The 27988-nt window shown below is 47.9% G+C and overlaps 1 protein-coding gene and 1 non-coding gene across 8 annotated transcripts in view; both read right to left on the reverse strand.

Moving 5' to 3' along the window:
• LOC143426409 (phosphatase and actin regulator 2) overlaps positions 1–27988 on the reverse strand; it is a 266425-nt gene that overhangs the window by 166976 nt on the left and 71461 nt on the right. Inside the window, exon 1 of one of the 7 annotated variants that reach the window (XM_076899853.1) lies at positions 2219–2336. The exons of the other annotated variants lie outside the window; for them this stretch is intronic. Coding sequence (XP_076755968.1) covers positions 2219–2264 — 46 coding nt within the window. The 5' untranslated portion in view covers positions 2265–2336. Of the gene's footprint in view, positions 1–2218; positions 2337–27988 lie in introns of those variants that run through there. 7 annotated transcript variants of the gene reach the window in all.
• LOC143426561 (U6 spliceosomal RNA) lies at positions 10909–11010 on the reverse strand. Its single transcript, XR_013102169.1, has one exon. It is a non-coding gene; the product is annotated as a U6 spliceosomal RNA (small nuclear RNA).

Here is a 27988-nt window from a genome sequence, read left to right on the forward strand (position 1 = left end):
GAACTTTCTCGAGACATTCAACCCCTACGATTTCTTTCGATCGACCATTGCGCGAATTAAAAAGCGTACGCGCAAATTCTTCTGCGTCTCGACGGTACCGCGTCACCGGAAACGGCGAAGAAGGGCGGAGGAAATCTGGTTTCCGCTCGCCCAGGGTACGTAACAACGCGACGGCGGCGGAGTGAAACCGATCGAAGAGGGAAAAATCCAGCGGACCTTCCGGCGTTTCAATAAGGAGCGACACGGTTCGAAAGATAGCGAGTTGAATTTCTGCGCGTCGAGACTTTTCTCTCGGGACCGAAGCGGACTCCCAATGCCATCGGGAATGGCTTAGCCGAGCGGAGCTGTTGGCACGAGAACCGAGGGGAAGGCATTCCTTGGCAACGGTCGCGGCCGATCGTGGCTGAAAATTGCTCGAAGAACGCTCGATCGATCGGGCACGCGATATTCGCCTCGAACCCGCTCCGCGTTGATCGAACCTCGCGGATAGTTCGGCATCGAGGGAGCTCGATCGTTCGAGTATTTTTCGAATCGTCCGGATGGGTTCGACAGTCGCTAGGCGACTCTACGAACGATTAATTAACATTGCACGAATCGATCAGGGAATCGCGTCTTGGGAAACGATTAGGGAAATTGGGATTCAATCAAAGAGGAGAGATTTAACGATTTGTCAGTCGCTAGTGGCGAGACATTTTTACGCGCACAGGCTGCGTTTGTGTTCTATACTTAAATAGACATTGCCAAGTTTCATAAGTGAATTTTTTTAACATGGAAACCGTTTCGCGTTCTCTTTTGGCTACGAGTGATCAATTTTCACGAGCAAAAGCGAGGAAGAAAGGCAATTTCCTCGTTAGCACGTGCATCCAAACTTTCACATATATCGTTCATTTTCTAGGACAGAATACGACTATTTTAAATCCAGTGTAGAAATAATAGCCAGTATATTTTCTATATATACTAAAATATGTAGCGGACTGCTAAAAATAACACCAGTTATAACACAGTGAACCTTTTTGCAATAGCAATTGTGTACCAAGCAGTGTCAGAAGAAAATATGTCATACGTTGTCACGGAAAATTTCTTTAACGTCTCGAGATAAATTGATCGTTCAGAAGTGGTATTCACCGATAGCTTGAAAAACAGCGTCGACTTGCGGATTACTCAAACTTAACAAGTTTCATTAATTCTGAACGCTCGAGGCGCGCAAACACAGAGGATCGTTGTCTCGCGTGGAATAGCGAAGGAATACCCAGCGATCCGGGGGCGAAAGGGAAATAATTGCCGCGACAAAGCGCTTCCGGTGCCTAGGAGGCCTATTCAGGCGCGTCAAAAGCCGTCGAGAGCCGTAGCGACGATGTGGATCGTCTATCGTTCGCGGACAATGGCAATGTTAACGCGACGATCGAGTGTAGTTCCTCATTGTTCCAGATCGCGGTCGATCTTAACGCGACCCGGCCGTTATAGCCGCGCACGCGTGCAACGTCACGTGAAAACAAATTTTTTCCTACCACCACCGACTTTATCGTATTTACCTTCTCTCTACCTGCTCGCTAATGCTAAACACACATTTTCGCGATAGCCTGAACCGTGCAAGTGGATCAGTTGCTACGCTGATAAAAGATAAGACCGGGAAAGATACCGTTCGCGTTAACGGCCGTGATGCAACCGTTCGATTTCGCGTGCTTTTAATCAACCTGCTCCGCGTACGTCGCGTTTTGATCGACGACTTCGAATTTGTTCGCATTGATCGATCGCTCGGAATGAGAATTGATCGGTATCCGATGGACAGCCGCGAGGCTTGTTATTCTGGTTGCTGCGAGCGACTCGTGTTCTGGAGAACGCGTTACCCCGCGGACAGTTACACGTTCGATAGAAATAATCATACTTTGGGAATATTTAAAGCTACAATTTTCTACCAGAAACGATATAAATATCCACTTATCGAATCCATTCATACGTCACGCAAAATATTACGTCCGTCGATTTCACTCGTTCACTCCGCTCCGCGCTATATCACAGAATTATTACCGATCTAGCATTAATCGAACAGAAACAAAGTTTTTAGAGAACGAGCTCCAACAGAGCCTACAAATCACTCGATCACTAAGTCGTACACGCGCACGCAACACCAATGAAATCCCCAAAGCTTCACTCGCGCCCTAAACCGCGCACGTTTCAGCGACTCTTGAGGATCGAAAGGAACGGCGTTAAAACTTACGCCAAACGAGTATTCTGCTGACGAAGGCCATCGCGCCAGGTACCATCGGGCCAGGAATCCTCGGAACGGGTTATCGAATCGCACGGCAATTTAACTCTCGCGTTGCGACGGCACGCGCTCTCGTGCGGACTGCAACGTTCGATATCGATCGATAACGAACTCCATGGCGTTCGATACGCACCGAGGAGCGGTGCAATCGCGGTGGGGCACCGGCTGTTCCGCGATTCCCCGCCTCGACAGAGCGGTTAATATGCAAATGGGAAGCTCGTGGCCGACGAAGGTCCCGCGCGGATACTTGCGGCCGTTTAATCCACCCGAGTCGAAGGGACCCGATGGAATCCGCCTTCGTAAACGCATTTCCGGCTGGGAGATTCCCCGGACGGGACGTGTAAACAGGATGGATCCTTATTAGTAGCCGACCCTGGCTTTGGACAGATACACATAGCAATTTTCGTGGATACACATTCTTGGTTATCGACGACGCGTCGTTTCTATTGGGGTTAAGGGTGGATTAAGAGGGAGTATGGTGGTAACGATGAAAGTGAAGGATTTTATAGGGGTTGCTTCTCTTTATCGACTATGTTCGATGGATACAAAGTGTACACATAGATACACCAAAGTCACTTGGACTTATTCCATCGATATCTGGTATGTACATAGATACAGATATCTAGAATACGAGAGATACTTCAAGCTACAATCAGATATATCCTGGAAAAATAGAATTTTTAAATTACCCCGAAGATAGTAAAAGGAAAGACATTCATAAGTAACCGATAACTGTTTACTCTGAAAGAAAAACTTGTACAAAGCAGACCAAAGCTTCCGTTCGCAATGTCGTCGGAATTTGAAAACTTTCGGACACGATCGGCTATAAGCGTCGGCCATTAAGCCGAGGACAAGTAACGAACGTGGAACGGGTGATTTTTCAGAACGCGGAGAGAGAGAGAGAGAGCCCAAAAGCGAGTTCCACGCCCGCTGGCGAGAGATTAATTCTCGTCGTTACGACGATACATGGGGGTTGATATAGGGCTGTTAGACGGGGGCGGCTCGCCCCTCGCTCGGGTCGCGCAGGGCGTCGATATTGGGAGCGGTGCCGACAAATGGACTCGAGCGCGCTGTAAGGGCCGTTGGCGTCGCTTTGACGCAACAGGCATGCCCGCTGCGACAATGGACAACCGTTATTGTTCCGAGGGATCTTGAGCCGTGCCGAGTGCCACTATAATCGGTCGGTAACCTCACGTTGTTCGTCGTTAGGCCCGCTAAACGGATGCTCGAACGGGACACGCCTGGCTCGGGCTATTGATACACGGAACGATGGGTTCGAGGGGTTGATCCAGAGGGTGGAACGTCGTTATATGGATACGTGAACCGTTGCTTGGTGTATCCAGCTTCCTAGTAGCCCGTACACGTCTCTTTGGGATGAGATTTTGATTAGGTTCCCGTGTCGTAAGTGACTTCGTTAGAATCTCGAGAGTTAGCTTCCGGGATGGGTCCATGAGAGAATAATGGCCCTCTGCGCGAATGTCGTTCGAACGTAGGTCTGGCTTTGATTGACTCTATCGTAATTAGGAGATCGTCTATTTTTTAGTTGAATCGCAGACGTTCGAGATAGATACTCGGAGTGATAAAGTATTCTTGTGCGATGAATACTGGGGCTGAGAGGGTTAAATCGGTTGAAATAATGGCGTAAGATATTTGAAATTTTCTACCAAGCCTTTCTCTCCTATACCTCGAATCATTTGAACGTAATGAACAGTCGACAAGTTAATGCAACTCGTTAATCGGTCGACTAAGCGGATGTAGGAATCAGTGGGCCGTGGTGAAGATTATGGGTACACAAAGGGTGAATTTGAGGGGACAATTCGAGGGGAGCAGCAGAGAAAGATAACGTCGTTACGAGGGTACGACACAGTGCAAGCGTTATTACAACCGATACCATCTCGGAAGTCCTTAATCAATTTTTAATTGTTCAACGTATTTCTTGCCCTCGCATCAGACTCGAAATATTTCCGTTAAACTTCAGAATCACCTTAAGAACGTCGATCCATTTTCTAAACAACTAAATTTAACGCTAGACAGTTCCCAGAACGCTGCATCGCGTTGTACAATCGTCGAACCTGCGCCCATCGAAACACCCACCCCTGGTGGACCGCGCTCCACGATTTTCCCGAAAGTAACCTCACGTCTAACCGTGGTCCAAGCGAATCGATAAACCCCGCTCGTTCCAGACTCCTGGCCCTCAAAAACGAACCTGTCGCCGCGGCCAAACAATCCCTTCAGCAGCTCTAATGGAATAACGAGCGCGGCCAGACGTTTTCGGGAGGCTTCGAGAACGGTAGCGGAAAAGCCGCGGAGATAGAGCGAGGGTGCAGCGGTTAGGGCACGCCACCCCGGACATGGCCCACCCCCGACGAGGGTTCGCCGATAAAGGATGCTGGGGTGTTGCTATGGCGACGCCACAATGTTTTCCGTTCACCAATTACCTGGCCACTGGTTGTCAACTCGAACCGCGTCTCTATCCACCTACATCCCGCGCAGGATGGATTCTGCAATCTATATTCTGAGGAAAATGGCCCGAGGGTACCGCACCTCGCGGTCCTCGCTCGCAAAACGGTCATTTTTCGGTCGTTCCAACGTTCTTGTTAGCTGTAACGCGTTCCATAGGTGGCAGATACCGGACGAAATTTTAAAACGAACGTGGAAAGGCCCTGTGCACCTCGCGAGGTAGACGTCGGTCAGTCTGGTGTTCGTATATATGCACGAGAGCGATACGAGCTCCCTGATAATGCGCACAAATCGCGTGCGCGTATGAAATCGCTCGTATGCAAATGATTAGAGAAACGGAAGAACGTCGCGAGTGATAAAAGGGAAATTAGCATTGCGTGGAACATACGTGAACTGTACGATGTTATTCATCTAGCTACTTCAGCCGCGTATCGTCCTGTTCGATAGGTTTTATTAGCGTCAGACAGGGTAGACTGGGGCGAGTCAATGGCGCAGACGAAAGTCTGGCCACACCTGAGCGCACGCTCACTGGCGGGACAAAAAGTCAACCCCTAAAGTACATTCCCGGGGACGAGCGAGAAGAAGGCGACAGGTGTGGTCGCGTCGCTTCTCTCTGCGAAGGGTGCACACCCTGAGAGACGTACTCGCGTCGAGGGTGACACACCGTCTTCGGTTAACAAAGGCATCGCGGGGCATCGTTTACTTTGCTACATGAAAAATGTACACCCCACCTTCGGTTCTGAGGAACGAGACACGTGCCGTTGCCGGTGGAATCGAGACAATTGGGAGGGGAAACTCGATCGATGGATCTTGATTCGGCTCGCAAGTGTCTGATTACGAGAAAAATTTCTAATCTAAATTCTGGTTTCTAAAAAGGGTTACGTTTCGAAATAGAACGCGATACGATAATAATAAATTGTTCTACAGGAGATACTAAAAAAGAATGATAATTTAATAGTAACGCTGTTCTCGACGAAAATACTTCTATTATCGTTAGACAAATAATTTTAGAAACCAGCTGAATATATACTAGTACCAGAATCATAGGTATTATTAATCGATACCTGCAGAGTTCCTGAAATAGCCGCCACCGAATTTCGAGCTCTCAGATCGCGCAATCCGAGTCGAAAATCATTCGAAATAGACTCATAGCTACGAACGTACGAATCCTCGAAGATCACTTTCGAATCAATGCCTCGAATTCAGAGTATCTGACGAAAAATCGGCCTCGATCGACAACGAGTCGAGGTTTCCGAAATGTTCGCGCACCCAGTCGACCTCAAGACTGGTTCCCGCGATGTTGGCGGAGGCCATCGATCCGTCTCGGTATAATTTCCTCCGACGCGGTCGGAAACAAACAGGCGGACGGTAAACAGAAGTGACAGACGGACGGGCGGGAGCGCAAAGAGCTCGCGGTGCAACTGGAACGTGCACCCAGCGGCAGACAGTATTCCGCGGTACAAAGCATCAGAGAAACCATAAAGCAACCACCAGCCCCGATTTAGCCGCGCGCCACACCTTTCGCCCTTCGCGTCGCGCTAGGGGATCGGATCGCCATTATTCGCCTTTCCAGCCGGGTTAAACGCTCGTTAATCCCTAATTGCATCCACTGCAAACCTCGATGTCCGCACACGCCCGCCGCTTCTCCCGTTTCTCCTTTTCTGTACGCGTCTATTCTTTCGCTGTTGCCCCCGTCGCCTCTCTTTCCGCGCTCTGGTCGCGCAATTTTTACGGCCCACCGCCGCGACAGCCGTTTCTTTGTGGGAAACACGAAAAAATACGAGCCCCTGGTGGATGGAAACGGTAGCCGGCTGCGAGGATTCGTTCGTGCTCGAGTGGCGCGGGGGATGCTCGATTTTTCCTCGTAATTCCTGCACGAACGCCTCTACGTGTCTGGTTTAATTTGCCACGAACGTGGACGCCGGTTTTTTTCGACGTGCCTCGGCTGATTGCTCTCGTTGCAGTTGTTGCTGGATAATTGCTGGCTTATCGAAGTGTCTAGTCGATGGTGAATCGCTGATTTTTGTGGGAATTTCTTTTGGCGGAAAGGATGGTTTTAGTGTATTTTAGAAATCTCGTAGTTTTTGCTTGCCAAGAGTACGAAGCGAACTTTGACGATGAATTTACGATTCGTCGACAGTTTCGCGAGTGGAACTCCTCTCGCGAATCACGAGCTTAAGATGCTGCATAAATTGGAGGGGATTCACCCTAAAACTGAAACTAAATTATAGACAGCCTAGACACCCTTTCGAATCAAGAGACAAGGGTTGAAACGCGAATCTACGAAGGTACGAACAGATCAAGACGTGTCATTAATATTGATAATCTGCATCGGAACAATAGCTGGGAGGAACAATAACAATTTACTAATTTTGCCAAATCATGCGGGAGATGAGGTTAACGATAAATTATACATGAGACGGTTATATTCCATCGAATTAATTTATTCACGTATTCATGGAACTTATGCACAGCTCCCGTGTCAATAAATTAATTTGAAGAGAACTGAGTCATCGGTGCACATTGCTAGTGTCAAGCTATTAGGGGATACAGATAGCCTAAATTGCATGCGTATGACGTCCTGTTGATAATTTTAGCATTTATACATATCGTATTGTGTAACCAAGCGTTATTTCGAAACGCATAAAAATATAATCCCAATAATAAAACCGATACGTGATCTACAGTGTAATCGAGAAACAAAATAACCAAAAATAAAATGATCGCAATTTTTATATCTATCCGCGAAAGCTTAAAATCTCCCTACAGTTGGGGGTTACTGAATTGATATAACGAACAAAATAAGATCGAAAGGGAAGAAAAGAATAAGATATCAGTTGAAACAAACGAAATCAACGACCAACCAGAGAGTGGACCGGTTTTTCGACAACAAAATCGTCAAAGTATTTCGAAATCGAGCGAAACTTTCTCCCAACGAGCCTACCGTGAGTGCTCCGCGACGAGATCGCCTCTCTTTTTATCCTCGACGTTGGACCAGCGTCGTTTTTATGCGGCGGCCGCGTGTTCTCGCTACCGAATATGCAAATAATTACGATTCGAGGCGAGCGCCGGTTCTCGCTTTCGACGAGACACGGGGCCAAGAGTTGTTCCTCGGTCCATTTATATCGTCGAACAGAGACGAGCATTATAAATCCATGGGTGAGCGTGAGTCAGCGACGGCTATTAACCCTTTGCGCTTCACGACTTTTTCGCTCGGCTGGTTCAAGATCTGTAGTTGCGTTTCGTATGATATTTTACATAAACACTTACTGAAGCACTCTGAATTGCCAGAATCTTGCTACTTCCAGATTCATTGTTGACTATTACCTCAAGTTTTCTATTTCTCACACTCGATACGTCATCACTGTTTACATTTGCTCTGCCAGCAATTTAATCACGATCAATTGAAAATCAAACTCGCCTTAGAACTTAGAAACGAGTGGTGGAAAATTTCGCGATAGACGTGCTCGCTACGACCATTCGAAACTGTACTGACGTTAGACACATCGTATTCAGGACTATAGTTGTAGAGGACTTTTTTCTTAATCCCCAATTTACGTCACAATGTCACTTGCCAACCGAAAATATGAACATATACAATAGTTCTCTTCTATCAACTGGAGATAACTCGAGTTGCCACGCGAAACATCGCGGCGAATGAGAGTCGCCTGTTCGAGCGCAAAAGGTTAAACCGTGGCTCTTGACTCGACGAGGGAAAAACGCGGGTCTGAGTCGAACAAAACGATCCGCCCCACCGGTTTTGTTCCTCTTTGATCCTGTTTCGTCGCTTTTTCCAATGGAACCAGTCGATCGCCACGCTTCCCGTGCAGGTGCACAATAGAGAATACGTTCCTAGGATTCGCTGTTTGAGAAGATAATATTTATCGATCTGGGTGCTGTCGTGTTTTCGTGTTCGATGATGATTTTTTTTCTTCTTCTCTTGGATACAAGAGAAGTAAGGAAAGCTGAGGTTATTAAATTGTATCGAGTGATTTTGACGATTGACTTAGATTAAATTGAATCAGAGGACGAATTTACATCTGTCTATTTCCTTCGATAAAAATTTGAACACATCGATTCAGAACTTTACAGTACCAATAATGATTTCTATTCGCGACAATACTGGCGAGCATCTACGCGCACTCGAGCGCAAACAATTATCCCGAATGTTAACAGTCGTCCAGCGTAACATCGGAAACGCAGCGTGGCAGAAACTCCCATCTAAGCTCCCATTACCAAAGCAACGTGCTGCTCTACCTGAACGTTCCACTATTCGCATACCCGCTGCCAGATAGCAGTGCGCTTCTATAAAACAACCAATTTAACTACCCCGCGATATACACAACAACATAATACCCACACCAGCACGACTGCACATATCCGCATAACTAAACACGAATTTAACTATTCCCGTAACACGCGACTTAATTACTCGCCCCAGAGAATTACATAATAAACGAGACACCAACGGTAATTGCATTTATAAAGCGCGATGATTAAACTATCAAATACTCATCGACCGATTAGAAATTCCACCGCGATATACGATCGCTCGCACCCAGTTCTCTGCGTCGCGAACGAAGGACCAACAAAAAAAAAAAAAAGAAAAGCCAACGCGCACAAATTCGATCTCCAATCCCTTCGCTAGAATATCCAAATTAACAGTCTACGATGCATACTCGGTGGAAGTAGCGAAACTATCGGGAAAACGGGAAGGGGTTGAAGACGCTGACGAGTATCACGCGATCGCCAAGAGCGTCGACGAAACTTTCCAGCCGAGTCGAACGCGAACCGAAGGGGGTACACATCGTTACGTTCGAGCGCGCGCGTTGTGAACACAGCCGTACTACGAGCACCGTTATCCCCCGGTACGGCCGTTCCACACCGTGTAAACGTAGTACGCGAGGCGTAGCGTATTACGCGCGGCGAGGTACGCGTTTACCTTGGCAGGGGGATATACACCTACGTGCCCTGACGCCGCTCGGCCAGCCGTGGTGAACGCGTGACCGGATTCGACGCGATAGTTCGACGGGCATTCCTTTTCATCCGGATCACAGTTACGCGCGCGTTACCACGCCGGATGTTTCGGTTGAGACACACGCTTTGCAGCTGGGGAAAAAACTGTGCTACGATTCAGGTTCTCCGGATTGGAAGTTTCAACGAGATCGCTTCTGATCGAGCGTACGAGCGTGAAAATGAATAGCAACTCGAACGGATGTTAGACAAACCGAAGTCTTAATTAAAGATCGAGAAAGAAGACTGTGGTGCTGGTTGGTTGCTCTGAATGTCACTGTAACCACTCTCTATTCGCGAACGTCAAAACTGTGCTACGGTTCAGGTTTGCTGTGTTGGAAGTTTCAACGAAATCGTTTCTGATAGAACATACGAGCATTAAAATTAATAGAAACTGGATCGAATGGATACTAGACAAACCAAAGTCTTAATTAAAGATCGAGAGAGAAGACTGTAGAACTGGTTGCCCCAAATGTCACTGTAACCACTCTATTCGCGAACGTCGAAACGTTTCTTTCATCGACTACACGTTGCAAAGCCAGAACGAGGACCGAAATCTTCGATTCCCTGCAAATCCAGCAAATCTCCCGTTCCAATAGCGACAATAAAAGCCGCTTCGACGCTAATGCCGGTTTTATAACCTCGCCTCCTTCTTCTTGCACGGCTCTGGTCGAAAGTAACGGCCTCGCGTACGGTTATCGCGAGTATGAGGAAAGGTCGAGAGACCACAGGCCGTAATAATGGTGGTGGATGAATGGGCTCGCGATAACTCGCCCCGCCTCGGCGATCCGCGCAACCCCCTCGAAAAAGTTCGCCAGCCAAGTTCACGAGTGGCAGCGCGCGTCCCTCAGAGTGGTATGGCGAACCTAATTTCGAATTAAATGGAAATTCCCTTCAGCTCGTACAAAAACCATGTGGGGTATATCCGCACGTGGATCGCAACGAACGCAGTGTCCACGTGTGCGTTTCAGAGGAATTTGCATTTGTTTCACAGAAGCGATTTGAACGCGAAGTTCGTTTCCCAGAAACGGTCGAGCACGTGACGAGGAATTCGTTTGAACGTTGTTGAAAGATCATGTCTAATTTGCAATTAGATTGCACACGTTTATGTGCAACGGTTTCTTTTTATAGGTATAACAGATAACGATCGCTGTTCCTCTCTAATTTTTGGAAATTTGGAGCGCGGTAGGAATTCGTGTGTCGTCTTTACGCGGAATTCGTGCTAATCTTTTCTGTATCGTTCCAATTTCGAATACGCGAGCGAATTTAGCGTCTACTGCAAAAGCGACCCACGTACGCGCGTTGCATTATCGCTTCCGGTAGTCGGTAGATGCCTCGTATATATATATTAATTTTATTATTTCTCGCAGTTCGAAATATTCTATCTGCACATACATCCGCAGTCTATTTATAACGCTCGCCAAGAGTGAAAATTATTGGCTAAATGAACGTGGGAATTAATTCGATGCTCAGGCGCAATTGGCAGGCTAATTTCGAATTGAGAATTAACGATGGCCGCGCGCGTGAATACGAAAACGCGGGTACCAAGCTGGATAATAAAATTCAATGAGAACTTTCGAAAAAGAGTTTGCACCGCGTGGCTGGCAACGAGTTACGTTCGAATTGAAACGTTTGGGAATGTTTCGAGTATGATTTGTAATTAATTGTATCGCAAAATCGTTCCAACGAAAGTATAGGACAAACAATCGCAATATTTTATTATAATATCGTTGGGAGATATTTAAAATTGCAAAACACCGATACGCGATGTAAATTGATTTATATTTTCGCGAAGGATCGTTGAATTTTACGCGCAAAATTTCCTCTAACAAACAGAGTTATTTGCGTAAAAGCGAACTTCTCCTCCCTTTTTTAATCGGAATGCATTACACGAGTTTCAACGAGTTATTAATTAAAATAGAAGCTCGCAAGGTGGATTCATTTCACGATCCTCTGAATCCTCTAACGACCGCAGTTTCGAATATCAATCGAGTAGTCCCAAGGCGATATTGTTTACAGCTGTTCATATTCCGAACTTTCATAAAATTGATTGTAACTTTCATCCTGAATTCTAAATCTACATTCTCCCCGCTACGTTACTCTAAATTAGACGAAGGATCGTTAGAATTTAATTAAGCATAGAAATCGAATTCGATGTTCAACCTTTATCCCATGACATCGGCTCTATCTCGAACCGTGACGTCAACTACCAATCTAACCTTATCAGCGATCGTAACGTATACCAACTAATAATTCAAATAAAACGAAAAAATTCGTAGCCTTCGTTCTGATTCAAATTTACGAGACGGTACGCGATGGATCGACGAGATACGTTTGACGCGAACGATTTCAGTGTGGCCCCACTGACGTCATCGGTTGAAGGTCGACGTGTTCGAGCCTCCGCGTCTCGACCTAAGATCGTCTCGACTGTTGCTTCGATCTAGAAGCCCGCGAAAGGACATCGAGGCAATCTCCATCCTCGATTTACATTCGAGGATCGGTCAGCAGAGCGTTCGATCGAGAGATCCAGCGACGAATCGAGGCGCGCACGTACCCTTCCTGTTTGCTCTCGCTCGGTACACTCGACTCGAAGGGCGCCCGGGTAAAGATTAATTCCCGGGTGTTGACGCACGAGGTGTCCCGTAATCTCCGCAGATAAAACCGCTGGCACGCGCTACGCGAGCCGATCAGGGCGAGGGTGAACGCACGGCACCCGCGCCCGATCGACCGCGATAAAACGCGTCCTGATTTTTCTCGTTGCGCAACCGAGTTAAACGCGCCGGTCACGCGACGCTCGTGAATGGAAATCGCTGGAGAAACTGCGGGAGGACGCGCATCCGCGGTTTGCCAGCCGCGAGGAATGATTCATTGCGAGCCTTTATCGCTGCTGCCTCGATCGTTGGCAAATGGCGCTAGCCTCGAGGACTCCATATTTCCCTCTAATCTCAGTCGATTTTTAGCGAGCGACAATACGCTGCGAAAATCGAAAAACTGATCGAAGATTAAAACATTGCTATCCTCGTGGTTAACGAATTGTTTGGAAACTAGAATTCGAAGGAAAAAGTAGGTATTAACTTTCGACTCTGTGTCGAGAAGTCTGTTAAGAAACGAGCCAAACTCCATCGTCTCGACTCCTCGTGGATATCTCCAAGGATTGGTTGTCGAAGCGAACGAAGAGTCCAAACAACGGCAAACACTGCCGCGACAAGCGCCACGCGGAGTAACTACGAAAGAAGACAAGACTACCAGACCGCAGGTTCGAGCAAAGTTTTTTAATCGAATGAAAGTCCTCGCCAGGAGAACGGCGCGGTACCAACGAGGTTCGCCCCTCGGCCATCGCGTTCATGGCGCACCAGGAAAATGAATTATCCTCATCGGGGGATCCCAAGATCTCGTTTAAAGTCACCGTCGGCCTACGCGGAAACTGCGCCCTCGCTTTCGGGATAAATTAATCATCCCCGTGGACGGGACCAAGTTTTCGTTGGACGTCGCGTGGCTCGATGCTTCTTAAGGAAGCGACCATCCGTGGCAAAGTTTCTTCGCCCTTTCGTACTCGAGACGAGAAGAAAAGTGGCGTACGATAATGCGATACACACTGATAACGAACGTTGACTTAAAAAATGAGAAATTCGTGGAATTTCGAGGATCAACTAGTTTGCAAGCTCAAGCATTCAGAAATTCATAGACTTAAAGAATCAAAAGTCGATGAAAGATCGAAAGCCCAAGAGTTCATCGAGTCGTCAAACTTTCGACGACTCGATGTATCCAAGATTCAAAGAATACGAAAAAGTTCCCGCATCTTTCTACATCCATCGCACTCGACCGCTGCTAATCTCAGCTATCAAAGAAACACGGGAATTTCCGTAATTTCAAACAGTCGTGGCGTGGAGGGCCGCGGCGTCGGACGACGCGATCCCCATTAATCATCCGAAAAGCAAAGCCGGTCGTAGCCGGTTGAACGTGGAACGCGTCTCGTCGCGAGCGTCCCTCTGGAACCGCTCGCGGGTTAATTCGTCTTGCCAGCTTAAGAGATTAATCGGCGACGGGTTTGTTTCGCGCGGCACCCGAATAAATCAACGGTCCGCGCGTTTCCACGGAAATTATGCATTTACAGGGACGCGTCTAAATCGTCGCAGCCGCTGGACCGATTCGAGTTCGTTCGCAGGCTCGTTCGAGTCCACTCCTCCCATCTCGCTGTTTGTCGTGCTCTGGAAATTGATTCCCTTTGAAAAAACCTCCAATGATGGGTGTTCGTCAGCTGTGGGACTGCGAACGAGCCGAGAGAGAGAGAGAGAGAGAGAGAACGAACGCAACAGGACGTTATTATTTCTGCGCGAGACGACAGGAGGAACCAGCGTGGGTGCTTCTTCCTCTTGCTCGGGGATATTGCGTGACGAAACAGAAATACCGACGAATCCAGGGAACAAGATAAACTGTGTCCGGCCTGTTAGTTAAAATAGAAACGGGTACCGTTCCGTCGGTTTCGCGAGAATATTTTTGCGGATTAAGAGCGAACGGGAGACCCAGACGAGCGGAGGAATTAGACGAACGAGAAAGATCCACGGTCAACCCAGCTATAAAACGCGATCCGTTCTTGTCGAGTGGCCCTTGCTAACGAGAGTTTTGTACGAATTGATTAAATCGCGTTATAAGAGGGCTCTAATTTTCGCAGGTTCTTACGAGAGGGTCGAATGTATACATTTGTCGCGAAGTCGAGGGAAGTATGAATTAGCGACGAGAAATACACGCGAGAGAAGGAGGATAACGATGAGTCACCGTGCGACAATTTCTAAACGCAGCATCACCGCTAAGATGAGTGAAGATCGCGTAGAATTCGTGTAGCTAAAGTAAAACTAAAAGCGGGTAACTTTGAATTTAAAAGCAATCTTCCAATAGCAATCGCAATGGCGATTGGTAATCTCGCGAAGATATTTTCGAGCGTTCAAACGGAAATCGGTGGAATCGTTCGATTCGTCGTCCCGTTTCGTTGGTAAGAATATCGCGTTGACAGTTTCCCGTTGCCATTGTCCCAGTTACCTTCGAACGACGGTTACGTAAAAAAAACGACGATAAACGTAACGGGCGTCCGCTGATTTGGCGATCTGCCATCCCCCATCGACGTTTCCGTCCAGCTCCCTCTCGATCGCCTGTGTGTTTACCGATGCACGCTGTCGAGAACGATTACCGGCGAACAGGTTTAATCGGATAAAACAAAAGGAGACGCGCAAAGAGATACGCGGATGGATGGATGGATAGAGAAGGTGGACGAGGGAATTTTGCAGCGGGGAATACGCGAGAAACGAGTCTCGCGAGGAGGGTGTTTCGTCAGCCAAGTATCGCACTGACAACGGTCGCGGAAATATCTGTCGCCGTGTCACTCTATGCGATATCGATAGACGATTGCGATAGATATATAGATGGAATAATAAAATATAAAAAAGTTTGTAGATACCATTATAAAAGAATTATAAAAATCAACTGTATCACCAAATAGTTTTCCTTTTATAATATCGTTTATTACAAGCTACCTCTAATAACCATCGATTCTCTATATATAAACATCTTTGATTTACAAATCGAAATCGATATGTATTTAAATAATATAGATTTGCGAAGTGAAAGGCTAATTTAAATGTGTTTATGATTCAAATAGCCGTTCGCGAAATCTCCATATTTTATTGCACGGTATACAGTGTATTGGAAGCTATTTCTGTGTGAACAAAACACAAACACATACATATTCACATATACATATATCTTTACTGTATCCTCGAATAGATTGCCCTCTCTCGAGCACTATTTTGCGATTTATTCTTCGATCGGAGCACTTAACGACGTCCCTGTATTCTAATGGGCGTACGTTCCGCAGGCATCGTCGATTCCCAAAGACGAAGTCAATCAAATTGCCCATCAACAATGCATTTCCCTTAATGCCTTAACCGTTCAAACGGTCGATCGATAGCTCGCAGACATCGGTGGATCCAGCAAAGGGAGGGAAGAACGCTCCTCCTGCGGTGCAAAACCGAGAACGTATCCAGCCTAACGAGACCAGCAAACACTTGAATGAATCTTGCGATGATCGAGCGACCTCGTTTGCAACCGAACGAGTCGAACAAGACGTTCTCTTGATTAGTCGTGCCAAAAACCAGCTGCTTAAAAAAATTATTCGACAATCTCGTTCGTTAGGAAACTCGCTCGAGATTTCTAATCTAACCGAACGTACTTGCATTGATAATCTATAATTGTTCGAAACGAAAGTCAACTCGATAATAACGGAATACGGAAAGTTTCAAGTCCTACTTTCGCAGAGCCGTACTTTTTTCTCGTTACATCCCAGTTCCTTTTTTTAGCAAGACTAATTAGACCAGCCATCAAGCTATTTCCTCTCTCGAAAGAACAGTAAAGCCCTAATTACTTCGCGCACCAGCGCGCGATACAGAAAACCGAAAGCAACATATTCCACTCGCTCGACCGTCGCCAAAAATAAACGAAAGAATTACTCGAGTCCCAATAACCGTTCCGCCATCGTTTGCCCCGTATCGTCCCCTCGATATTCGCTAGGATCGTCTCGAGCCTGATCCCAGCCTTCGTCTATCGCTACCATCCGATAGAAGCTTTTCCATGAACCTTAAGGTGAAACACTCGCGAGCTACTTCTGTCTCGATTGTTCCAGCGTGTATAACCGTTTCTCCAGCATCTCTCGATTCTCGATCGCAGGAGCACCAGCGACGCTGGCTCGTCGCCAGTACCACCGATCGAGGGAGAAGAAAGCGAGGAGGATGGCGTGCGGGCTGACTTTCGACTTCCGGCGGAGGCTCCTCGACGGCGACGACGTCACGAGGTCTTCCTCGAGGTGACGCTTTTTTCTTTTAACCCTGAAAACGTGCCAAGACGGAGAGGGGGGAGGGGCGAAGTGGCCGCGGACAAGAAATCGCCACGGGGAAGGAAAAAGATGAGAAACGAGCAGGGAGACCTTGGCATTGCTCGAGAAGAGAAAGAGCGAACTCGTTAACGGGGCGGGGGATTTTTCGGCCACTGTTTCCCTCTCGATGATGAAGATTGCGTGGAGGATGAAAGGGAACGTGTCTCTGACGGGTAGCCGAGATCAAAGCGATTTTTACTGCGGAAAGTTTCGAGGGGTGGCGCGAGAGTTTCAGGGCATGCGAAACACGTGAGCCACGTGTCTCGAAGGAAACTCGAAGACACTCGAGTTTAATGCGATTAATCTTTTTGTCGATCTGCTATTCTAAGTATGCTCTGATGCGATTTTAATCGAACAGAAAAATTGCACGCGACCCTAGGAAGTTTCGCTGCAAAATCGAAGCGTCTTAATTCGCATCGTTGCGCGGAACGAGTCCTGAAGCTTGTTAATATCTCATTTTTACGAGGAACAGGCTCGCAAGTATCGGTTCCGATAGCAGCCGGAAATACCCGAGAGAAGCTGGGGGTGTGGTCGGTGCCAAAAATATCAATTTGAACTGGTAGTCGCATCGTTGTTACGTAACGCAACCGAGAGACAATGCATCGAGTTGCATGAACCGGTGCAGCGCGGGGAATTTCGCGGAAGTACAATGCACGACTGACACGGTCGCGTTGAATAACGAGGCCCGCAGTTCTCGCTGTAAATGCTTCATTGTCTAAATGGAACGACGCAATACTCCGTTTCCCATCAGCCTGGAGGGAAGAAAGCCTCGGATCCGCCTTCCAGCTCGCTCGACCGGCGCTCCGAGTATCACAAGCGCTTATCGAGTTCGTTTCATCGAGTAACGCTTAAAGGGTTGGCTGAGTACGACGCCGTTGACCCAAACTGGCTTCCTCGCTCCGCACTTTGCATCGAAATTTTCCGCCTCGATTACTTAAGCGCGCCTCTCGAACGCCTCTCCACGTTATTGTTATCAATTTCAGAGTGGTAGACATTTTTTTCAGACCGATCACTTCCGCGAGAGTATTATGAAATTTAAAGATGTCTGACGCATGAAAAGAGGCGTAATTTTGAGCGAATGAAACGAGTCGTATGCACTTGTCAAACCGTTGCATCGTACTCGAACGACAGATGCTACTTTCACAGTAAACCGCAGTTTACTTTTAAAGCTCGTGCCCAACAAAAACGAACGATCCACGTGAAAGGACGTAACTAAAGTATCGAGGTAAACGAACAACGAGACTCGTCTCGCGGATATACAACGGGCGAAAATACCCGACGAAGGTCGACGCGGATGCTTTCGAAAGTAAAGCGTGCTTTATCCGGGCATCAACTCGGAACGAAAAGCAGGAAGCGAGCGTGGAAGAATCCAGCGGAACATCCGCGCGGCAAACATCTCCGAAACAAACATCCCGTTAAAATCCCGCGCCGTGTCTGACCGTAAAAAGAAGAATTCGCTTTTACGCCGAGGAATTTCATCGATATTTCAACCGGGCTCTGAGCGCAGACTCTCTCATTAGGAATTTAAACTACTACACCGGCTAGCGAAAAAAAAAACAAACGCGCGCGCCACTCGATAAATCGTTCAAAGTCTTCTGGTACTGTTCCCCGCGAAATATGAGAAAAGTTTCGCGGTGTTTTTGGGGAAGAAACTTCGTTATCGAGCATCGAACGCGTTCGAGTAGACACAAATGGCATTCGAGTGGTACCATTTTAGCGCCCTGATACAGTTCGATAATGAATCTCTTGCCGATATTTTCAGGGATTCGCATAAACGAAATTGCTCGCTCGAAACGTGACGAACGGAGAAGAACGAAGAATTGAGAGTGGCGCGGAGACAGACAGGGAAAGTCGACGATGAACGGGTTGCAATCGAGGGAGAGTCACGTCTCGTGGGAATATGGGGCAGAAAACGGTGGGTTTCGAGTGCGGGTGCATTTAGAGGCGATCCAAATGCAAACACAAAGGGTCTGTTGCGCGCCGATAGAACGAGGCGTTTCCCAGCTTCTCGTTCAACGACGCTCTCCAGAGTATTTTGCGCGGAAGTAGCTGCGAAGAGGAGAGCCTGTGCGCGCCAGAGTGGATTGTCGTATCGATTTTCCACCTCGTACACAGCCCGGAGTATCCGCGTTCTACAAATCGAATCACTGAAATTTCGAAACTCTTTGCTCTTCTTCTCTGTCGGTCGAATCGCTGGAGGAATCGAGCCGAGAGAGTCGAAAAGGTGGAAGTGAAAAATATCGCGAGGTGCGTTTGTGTGGAATGCTGATAAAAATTTGATCGTACGTCTCTTAAATCAATTATAGAGCTTATCTCGGAAGAATGCACGCGAGTAAACGATAAATCTTTCGCGTGTCGTAACAAAGTAACAAATTCTAGCGGATAAAATCTTCGCGTTTGTAGCAAACGACTGTTTCGCATACCTAAACCTTGATACCCGTACTTGGCTCGATGGCTGCTCCGTGAACCGACGATCACGCTCGTAAACGTGGCGCGGAGCGAGCCACGGACTGAAAACAAGCGAGATGTGTGTCGTCAAAAATTTCTACGACAGACCACTCGTCTCTGAAGCGGTCTCGTTGACCTTCTTACGCTTCCACGCGAGCTTGCGATTACGCGAGGAGCGGCTCGATCGAGAACTGACCAGAGAAAGGGCGCGATTCTTCCGCGTTCATCTCGGAACTCTCCTCGTGTTCGAACTGGAACGATTGCACCGAGTTTCGACCTCGATAAATGTCAGAGATAAATCGAGAGAAGGATTTAAAATGCGTTTCGAAGCGGATGCAAATGCGAAACTTTGAGTATAAGATAGGGGAGGAGGTTACTGGGGAAAGTTTGATTCAAAATATGCAGAGATATTCATAAATGGATTTAAACTATATCACGCTTTGAATGCGGTGGAGGTGTTTTCGCGGTGTATAACCTGGCACAACCTTCTCTGAAATACTGATAAATACGTCGATAACAATTTCGAAATGTAGTATCAAAAATAGTCGAACAGAATGAGGAAGTAGACGCATAATCGAAGAGAACGTTAAAATTCTAAAGTATTCCTACGATTTTAAAAATCGCAAATTATTTCTGTTCCTGACATCGATCCGACGTATCAGCTATTCCATCATTTCTCTGACAAATAAAAAATTAACTAAAATCGTATAATTCTAGCATTACATAAATATTCGTGTTATTAAAAAGTCCCAACAATGTTATTTCTCTTCGTCGACACCCAAACTCGCCTCTCTCACTGACAATTTTGCCAATTTCCGTGGAATTCTCGAGTCCCTTTTCCCCCTATCGAGACGTGGACATTCCTGAAACGTTCAGGTCCACGCGCGGAACGGAAACGGCGCTGGTATCCGATCAGCAATCCGGCGGCCTGATTTCCGCGGCCTTCGCCAGGCTGTTCCAATAAAGAGATGCTAGCCGCGAGTAGAACCGCGGTCTCTTCCCCGAGAAAATCACTCGTCGCGAGTGTAACGAGCTCCCCGGTGGCCTCGATCGGCCGCGCGCACCGGAAACCACGCCGTGGCGAACGGAAAAAGCTGGTCGACCAGCGCGGTCCCGCGACAATTAATAACTCCGCCAGCTGTGCACCTCAGCGACCCGGTGAAAAACAATCTGGAGCGATCCAGCCGGTCGTTCCCGATAATCCGCGGCTGGCAATCGATCGAGAACGCTCCAGACCGGTTTCGCCAAGACGGGAACTGACCTAGTGACAACCACTTCCTCCCGACGATGGCGTTTGATCGATTAGAGTGGCCTACGACGCGTTAAACTCGCTCGATGTGTAGAAAATTGTTTCGATACGGCTTAGATATCGCGCGTCGAGTGTTCGAGGGAGGAAATGAAAAGGAAGAATTGGAAATCGACATTCCGCTGTCGATTGTCTTGCCAGCTTGGTATCGTACGAGAAATTCCCTTCGATATTTTACTCGAGAAATAGTGCGAACGATTATGTTCCAAAGAGATCGAATAACGTTAAATGACGATCTCGGATGATCCCAAGTTCAAACACTGCCAATGGACGCGTTTCGCAATGAAAGAGCAAGCCAGTGGAACCAGGACACGGCGACGAACGCGCGATGAATGAACCAGCCTCGATTCCTCCTTGATCCCACTCTCCCCTTCGACGGATCCATTCTCGAGGTCCAACGCGGTCGCGTGGCGCTTCGAACGAAGAACGAGGCTCGCGACCGCGGCGGAGCACACGCGGAGAAACCCTCTCGACCATCCATCATCGAGGGGTTTCCATCCGAGGCAGGAAAGATACCAGGAGCGGAACGATCTATCAAGTTATCAACTTATCGTATCTCGCCGCTGGTGCTCTCGAAGGAAAAAGCGAGCGAGCGAGCGGACCCCCGCTGGAAAAGACGGAACTCGTTACTTTTTCTCGATTCGAAGAGAATCGCCAGCGTTTTGGGACTCTCGTCGTTTCAAAATCTGTGACGGTTCTCGAAATACCGCGAATTTTAGAATACACGGAAGTCTGGCAATTAGAAATTCGGGAGACAGGAAACGGTGACGATTCGTGGGAATTGGAAACTTGGATCGATCGGAACTCTTACCTGAGATGAATTTAGAAACTCGAAAGCTCGCGAGCCCGGAAATTTGGAGATTCTTCAACATTTTCAAGCGTAAGAGTTCTCTTTCGACGAAATTGAAAAAAGATTACTCTGCACTTGCGTTACCAAAACCAACGAAGAACCTGAAGAGCTGAGAAGCAGCTCGTTCGAAAATAACCAAATCTCTAGCTACAACCGAACGCCTGGCACCTCTGTTGAGGTCACTAACTGCATAAAAAAGTGAACGACACCCGGCCGAGGCGAGTTACCTTCGCCGCCTCGCAGGAAGCCGCGCGTCGCTTAACGAAATATACAGTACCGATCGCAGAAGTTCGGCTAGTTGGCCGCTGGCCAGGCTACCTTATCCTGATCGAGGCGAGCGAACGATTTCCAGACCTGGCGAACGGAACGAGAAGATCTCTTTTTAAGATGGGGACGAGGCGCGCGTTCGAAACGGCGCGGCGGTCCAACCGCCGCGGGACCAACTGGCTTCTGGCAATGATTCGGGGTACGGAGGCGCCCCGTGCTTATTTTCTCGGTGGAAGATCGCCAAAACAGACTCGACACAGTTCGCCGTGCCGCGTTTGCACGTTGGAATTCGTTGAGGAACGGGCACATTATAGGTGACATCATCGCGGGCCTCGTCCACCCTCCCGCGTATTAGGGTGCGAACGAAGCGCCATTTTCTGCGTGCTTAACGAACGATCGTCCGGCGAGATTCGTTCAGTGTAATTGTACAACGAGTTCTGATAGTAAATCTCTCGTGAGAACGAGAATTTTTGATCCGAAGCGATGTTGAAATGTTGGGTGCAGCGTTAGGTGCTGCGAAGAGGACGATCGACGGTGGACCATTAACATCTTCCAATCTTGTCCCAATATACCGTCGTTATTGCTCGTTAATTTACTTATTCGTGGTTTTCCAAAAAATTCTAACCGAGTTATTCGTAAAACATCAGCATTTCCCTGGCAGAGGACCAAAGGCGTGCAATGCGGCTCGGGAACAATGCCGTGTAATGGGGAAAAATGGGTCGGGTGATTCATCCGAGCGGATGGCGAGGAGAACGAAAATATTTGGAGGATCATTCAAGGATTACTGTATTCCATGTGTAACGAGGCAGCGTGGAGCGTTGCTTATTTTCACGTCTGTGTACCGAGACGGTGTGCTCGTTTGCTTAATGCTCGGCCAAATAGACAGCAACCTGGTGGAGAACGTCCTCCTGGCGGAACAACCTGCCTTGGTCCCCGCGTTCCGTTCCAAAATTGATTGATAGAGTTTAACAGAAGTACCAGGAGGACGCGGAGTTTACATGACCGCGATTTGCCACGGATAGAGCTATTCGCATGCCAATAGCGTGGGGTGTCTAAGATTCTCTAGATCCAGTACGCTTCGACCGCGACGCTCAATGGGATCTAGATTAACCGGGATCTGCGAGGCTGTTCGAGTTCTCCTCATTGCCAGTGTCTCCATTGTGCGATCTTAATACGTGTCAACGGTCGTAGAACTTTGGTTTGTTAATGATTACCGTCTGCGTGCGAAATGCTGCGAACGAAAGTTAAACCAGTGACTTGAACAAATCCTTAAAGGAGAAGTATAACGGATTCGCAACATCCGATTCAATTGAATTTAATCAAATTTGCATTTGGTAGTGACCACTCTGTCGAAAAACCATCGAGAAAAAAAGGAGACGAGCATAGTTCCGTAAATAAAAAAAAAAAAAAAAAACACTGGGCACTGTTGTCAATCAAACGCGAGCGAAGCCGAGACCCAACGCGAAACGACCAACCCCGAAAACCAACCATCGATCATACGTCGCGATCCATTTCATTCTGGAATCGAAAAAAGCAGAAAAAAAAAACTAGAAACGTTGCCTGTTTCCCCGACGACGATTTGGACGGGAAACGGGACGAGAATGAAAATGAAGTTCGGAGAATCGATCGTGACAGAGGACGTCCTCAGACAGGGTGATCGGCGAGTTCGCGGAATTCGATCGCGACGAATTCGGTTCCATTGAAAGAACCGGTGCCAAAATTCCGTGCGTACACCAGTCAACCCCGGTGTTGCACGCGTCTATTTCCGGCGATCGCATACCGCCAGCGTGTTTTACCGCCTCTTGTATCGGCCGGATAATCGCGTTTCTAAAATTACGAACAGCGGGATCCTCGCGCGGACCGCCACCTTGCGAACGGAGTAACCTGCTTCGCCGTGGAAATCATGGGAAAACGACGATGCTGGGACCGAGATAGGAACTGTTTCTACGAGTTCGCAGTTGGGAATGCTTGAACGCGGATCTTTGGTGATCTACGATGGTTGTTAGAGGCGAGCAAGGATGAGATAGGACTCGTTTGTAGTGGCAAACGAACGTGAAAGCGGATCGCTGCGATAAGCTGGCTACGGATGCTTATGCAAATTGCGTGTTCTTGCGGCTAGAGGGATTCTTTTCTCTATTATACATTTTCTGTGCTGTGGACTATCGATAGGATTTAATTGCGAAGTTTCATCGAGAGTCTTCGTTCCTTTTCACCGCGTTACACGTCGATCTTAACGATCGGTAGACGATGCTGTTACGCGCTAGAACGTAGTTTGTATCTGTACACTTGGGAGGGACTGGTAGTTTGGTAACAAATGGATCTCGAAGCCGGCGCTATTCGAAACAAATGAGAATTACAAGGGTTGTCGCGCGGCTGATCGAACGAACGTATTTAAATGTTTCGTGTTTGATGAATAGGATGCCGTTCGTGACTCAAACGGCCGTTCGTTCTGTTTATAGTTTACAAATGTACTTTTAATGTGTACTGGCTTGGCTTGGAGAGCGAAAGTTCAACCGAGCGACTCCGCGTCTAACAAGTGGTGCCCGTTGAATGCATGCAGCGGCGAGTCTTTCAAGAATGAAAAGCGTATACAAGACACTCGTGCGTTTTCTACAACTCTTCAGAGACGTCGAATCGAGCGCGTCACGTTTCCCAGCCAACGCGAGCGATTGAATTACGTTTCGAGAATCCTTCGTGGTTCGATCGATCTCTACGGACGAGCGTAAATTTGAAAAGAAGCTGGCAAAATCGAGAAATCTCTCTCGAACGATACTCGCGTTCGCGTTCCACCGGGAACAATGAAAGCGCGAGGGCTGAAATGTTTATCGAGACTCGCTGCAATTATCATTCAACAGTCGCACCGTCTGGCTAGCATAACATTTCTCGTAGCATCGATTCGAAAGCGCGTTAACCGAGCCTTGAACCTTCGTCGAGCGTAGCGGCGTATCAACAGGGACTGTTTGCCAGGGCGCGGTGATAAAACAACCAACAACAACCACGGCGAAGACTATCGCACGGCGGTAACGCTCTCTTTGGCGACGATAAATATCGCTTTTGAGTACAGGGATTTGCTCCCAAGCTACTTGGCAAACGAACTCCCGGAAACTGGGTTGAATATACGAGCAGCGATACGGGGAACTTGTTTCAGAGCTGATTAAAGGAACTCCCTCGTCCATAACCGGAGGAATTAAGCGCAGTCTTCGAACAATTTTTACCGATAATCTGACTAACATTGAGAAAAGTGTGCGTGCTTGTAAAAATATTCAAAGATAGCGCGTCGTCCAACAACCCAAGCGATTCCATTTCCAAGTCGAAAGCTTTTTATGACCCATTTCACGATCCACGTGTTTAATCGTGTACAATTTTGTCACTACTGAATGCTGGCTTTGAACAGAGTTAAGATTCCTCGCGTAAACGAAGCAGCTCGCAAATTGGAGCCACATTCGAGCGAATGTTCGTCGATCGCAGCGAGGAAACAAAGTCGCTTCGTTCGCCTCGCGCGCATACGATTAGATTCTCCTGGCGTTTACACGTTTTCCACCAGTCGACTTCGAACTTTCACCAAACCAACCGACAATTAGCCAGCCTTGCTCTCCGGCGGGAACAATACGGAATTCCGCGGACGTGTCGAGCAAAAACTTGCAATTAAGCGTCCACTGCGAGAAGAATTCTCGTTACCGCCACGTGGGACGAAGGATACAGTTTCCATGACTAACATCTGAATTACACCGTCTAGTTTCCCGCGAACCTACGATTCACGCTCGGTTCTACAACTTCAGCTGAAACGTTCGAGTTTTATGCCGATAAAATTTCTGAATTCGAACGCGTTTTTGCACGCATCTACACGTATCCAATAAATTACGTGAATACGTGAAAAATTCGATTCAATTCGAAACCGTGGCCAACGTCCTATAAAATATTCATCTTTCACGTCACAAAATCGATGAAAAAAAAGAGCGGATATACCAAAACCTCCAATAAGATAAAACGCGAGTAAATGAAACTTGAAACAAGACCCTATAAAAATCGCGCGCGCGAGCCAGACCAGCAATAAAAACTTGCAGTTCTTCGTTCCAAGTTAATAGACCCATTAACCGTAATTAATCGATATTACATCGTGCCAGAGGCTGGGGATACCCGGGTGCTCGTTCGCAACGCACTTTCTCCCAACTGTTCGTTATTATCGGAGCTCTCGTCGAGCCGGGCCCGGCAACTTTCCCAATTATCCCTTTTACACGCGAAAGTAAAACTTCCTCGGGGACCGTGTTCCGATCAAAGGCGACGGGACGATAACGAAAGTCAGTCCCCTCTCTCGCTCGCGAGTTCTCTCGTTGCTCCTTCGCAGGCACGATCGCGAAGGAAGAATCCCTTCGAGCAACGGGAGTAACAAGCCGCGCATAATAAAAAGCGTTAAACACACCGGAATCGAAAGGTTCGACGAGCGCGAGATTGCAACCAGTTCGCTGACCCTTTGCAACCGGCTCGATCGATCACGCTCGACGCCACTCCTCGCGCGGCTCTAAAGCGTCTTGTTTATCTCCGCGAGAGCAATATCGCGGCATCGACACTTCGATTCTAACCAGCGCGACGATTCAGCCGATCCTCGCACCCTCTTCACCTCTTATCGCGTCTCTTTCCCTTCTATCTCGCTGAATTGATTTTGGGCGGTTCGCGACGTGGAATTCGCGATGGAGAACGACACAAGACGTCGTCTCCACGAGATGCAAACCAGACTTTGTATAAACTGAAACTTTATTACGATGGTAGATCGATGTTAATCGTGATACAAAGTTTCTGGATAAATTTTACTGAACAGAGAAGTCTTCCTCGCGCACGCGCGGTTCTTTATTATTCAGGGGAGCGGATAATTTCGTTCTCCATTATTCAGGAGTCGCCAGCGAGATTGATAATTGACGACAGCCGCGCGCAGCCTTGGAACGAACAGATAACAGCCTGATTCGGCTCGCCACCTGAACACAGACCACTTGGCTCGGTGAATAGGGGTAGCCCTCGTCGACACGGGAGAATCGCATCGGCGTATCGGTGCACCCACGCGTGGTTTATCGTCCGACCAGCCGCAGGATCGCCGATACGCGATCATCGAACGACACCCGTTCGTTTAATGTCGCGACTCATCCGCGCCACGAAAGCTTGGAATGCGCGCGGACGACCTTCCATGGCCGCCCACCGACGACGTGCCCGCGAGTTTCATTTCGCGTGGGTGTCGCCGCGATATTCGCCGCGATTAGACGCGATCTTGATGGGCTCGGTTGTCGGAGCCGCCACGCCGTTCGACTTTAACCGTCAGCTTCTTCGGAACGTCGACGAGTCGCCTCTAAAGACCTCGATGAAGCTTAGAGAATGTTCAGCATCCGTTGAGAAAAGGAGAAAGAATTCTACGACAAAGATCTATCGCAGTGTCGTACGATTAACTTCCCTTGAAAGTATAGAAAATATAACGTCTGAAATTTTTAGACAACGTTCAACCATTCTCTTCTTCATCCACGTGTTTTACGAATAAATATCGCAAACTTTGCTTCGCGACCCTAAAGTATCTTTCGTACTCGCGTAGTTGAAGAAATTAGCATCGCGTGAAATTGGTGGACCGTTTCGAGAGAGCAGCTGTCTTCAACGGAGTATCGAGTGCATCGAGTCCCCACCTCATTGTCATCGAACCATTATTATCTTCATATTCGACTGGCAATAAATAATGTCGAAGCACCGGGTGGACTTGTTGGACGCGTGTTACCAGGCCAGTGCGCATCGTGCGCGTGTGCACGCGCATTGTTGCTGGCTCCTCGGCAACAAGACCTCTCTCTCAGCAATCGAGACTGGCCTGCTTCTATTCTGGTGCCGGCTGACAGGGTAAACACTCGCGGTACCAACGACCCTGTCGCAATATGGCGCGGTCAAGGTTCGCCCAGACCTTCCCAAGGCTCTTTCGTTCGTCCCGTGCGGGTCGAGGCACCGTGCGCGAGTCCGTAATTCTGATTAACTCGAGATTACGGTTAAACATCGATGCAAACATCTCGCCTCTTGTCGATTAACGGATACGGAAATAGAAATGCCGTGGAATGCGCGAAAGGCAATGTCGAAGACGAATGAATTTATACATTTCGATGAATAGAAAGGCGTTCCCTTGAGACTTCTATTTTTAACGCGTATGGTATTTATTACGTCCTGCGTGAGTTTCGATCGTTTGAGTTACATAATAACGAGGACATTTTTTGGTCGCACGTTTTACGTAAGTATTTGTTGTAACTTTTTCCGCCTCCAGATCGTTAGGCATTCGTATTCGCTCGAAGCTACGGGATTCTAGAATCAAATATACCGTCCGCTGCAGTACGCTAGCGGAGTTTAAAAAACCGTGGGCTTTAAACGGGAAACGAAATCCAGGACGGCTCCATTTGCCGAACACGCGTCGTCCGCGAGTGGATATCGATGTTATCGACTTTC

The sequence above is a fragment of the Xylocopa sonorina genome, chromosome 8, assembly GCF_050948175.1.
Source record: "Xylocopa sonorina isolate GNS202 chromosome 8, iyXylSono1_principal, whole genome shotgun sequence".
Lineage (NCBI taxonomy): Eukaryota > Metazoa > Arthropoda > Insecta > Hymenoptera > Apidae > Xylocopa > Xylocopa sonorina.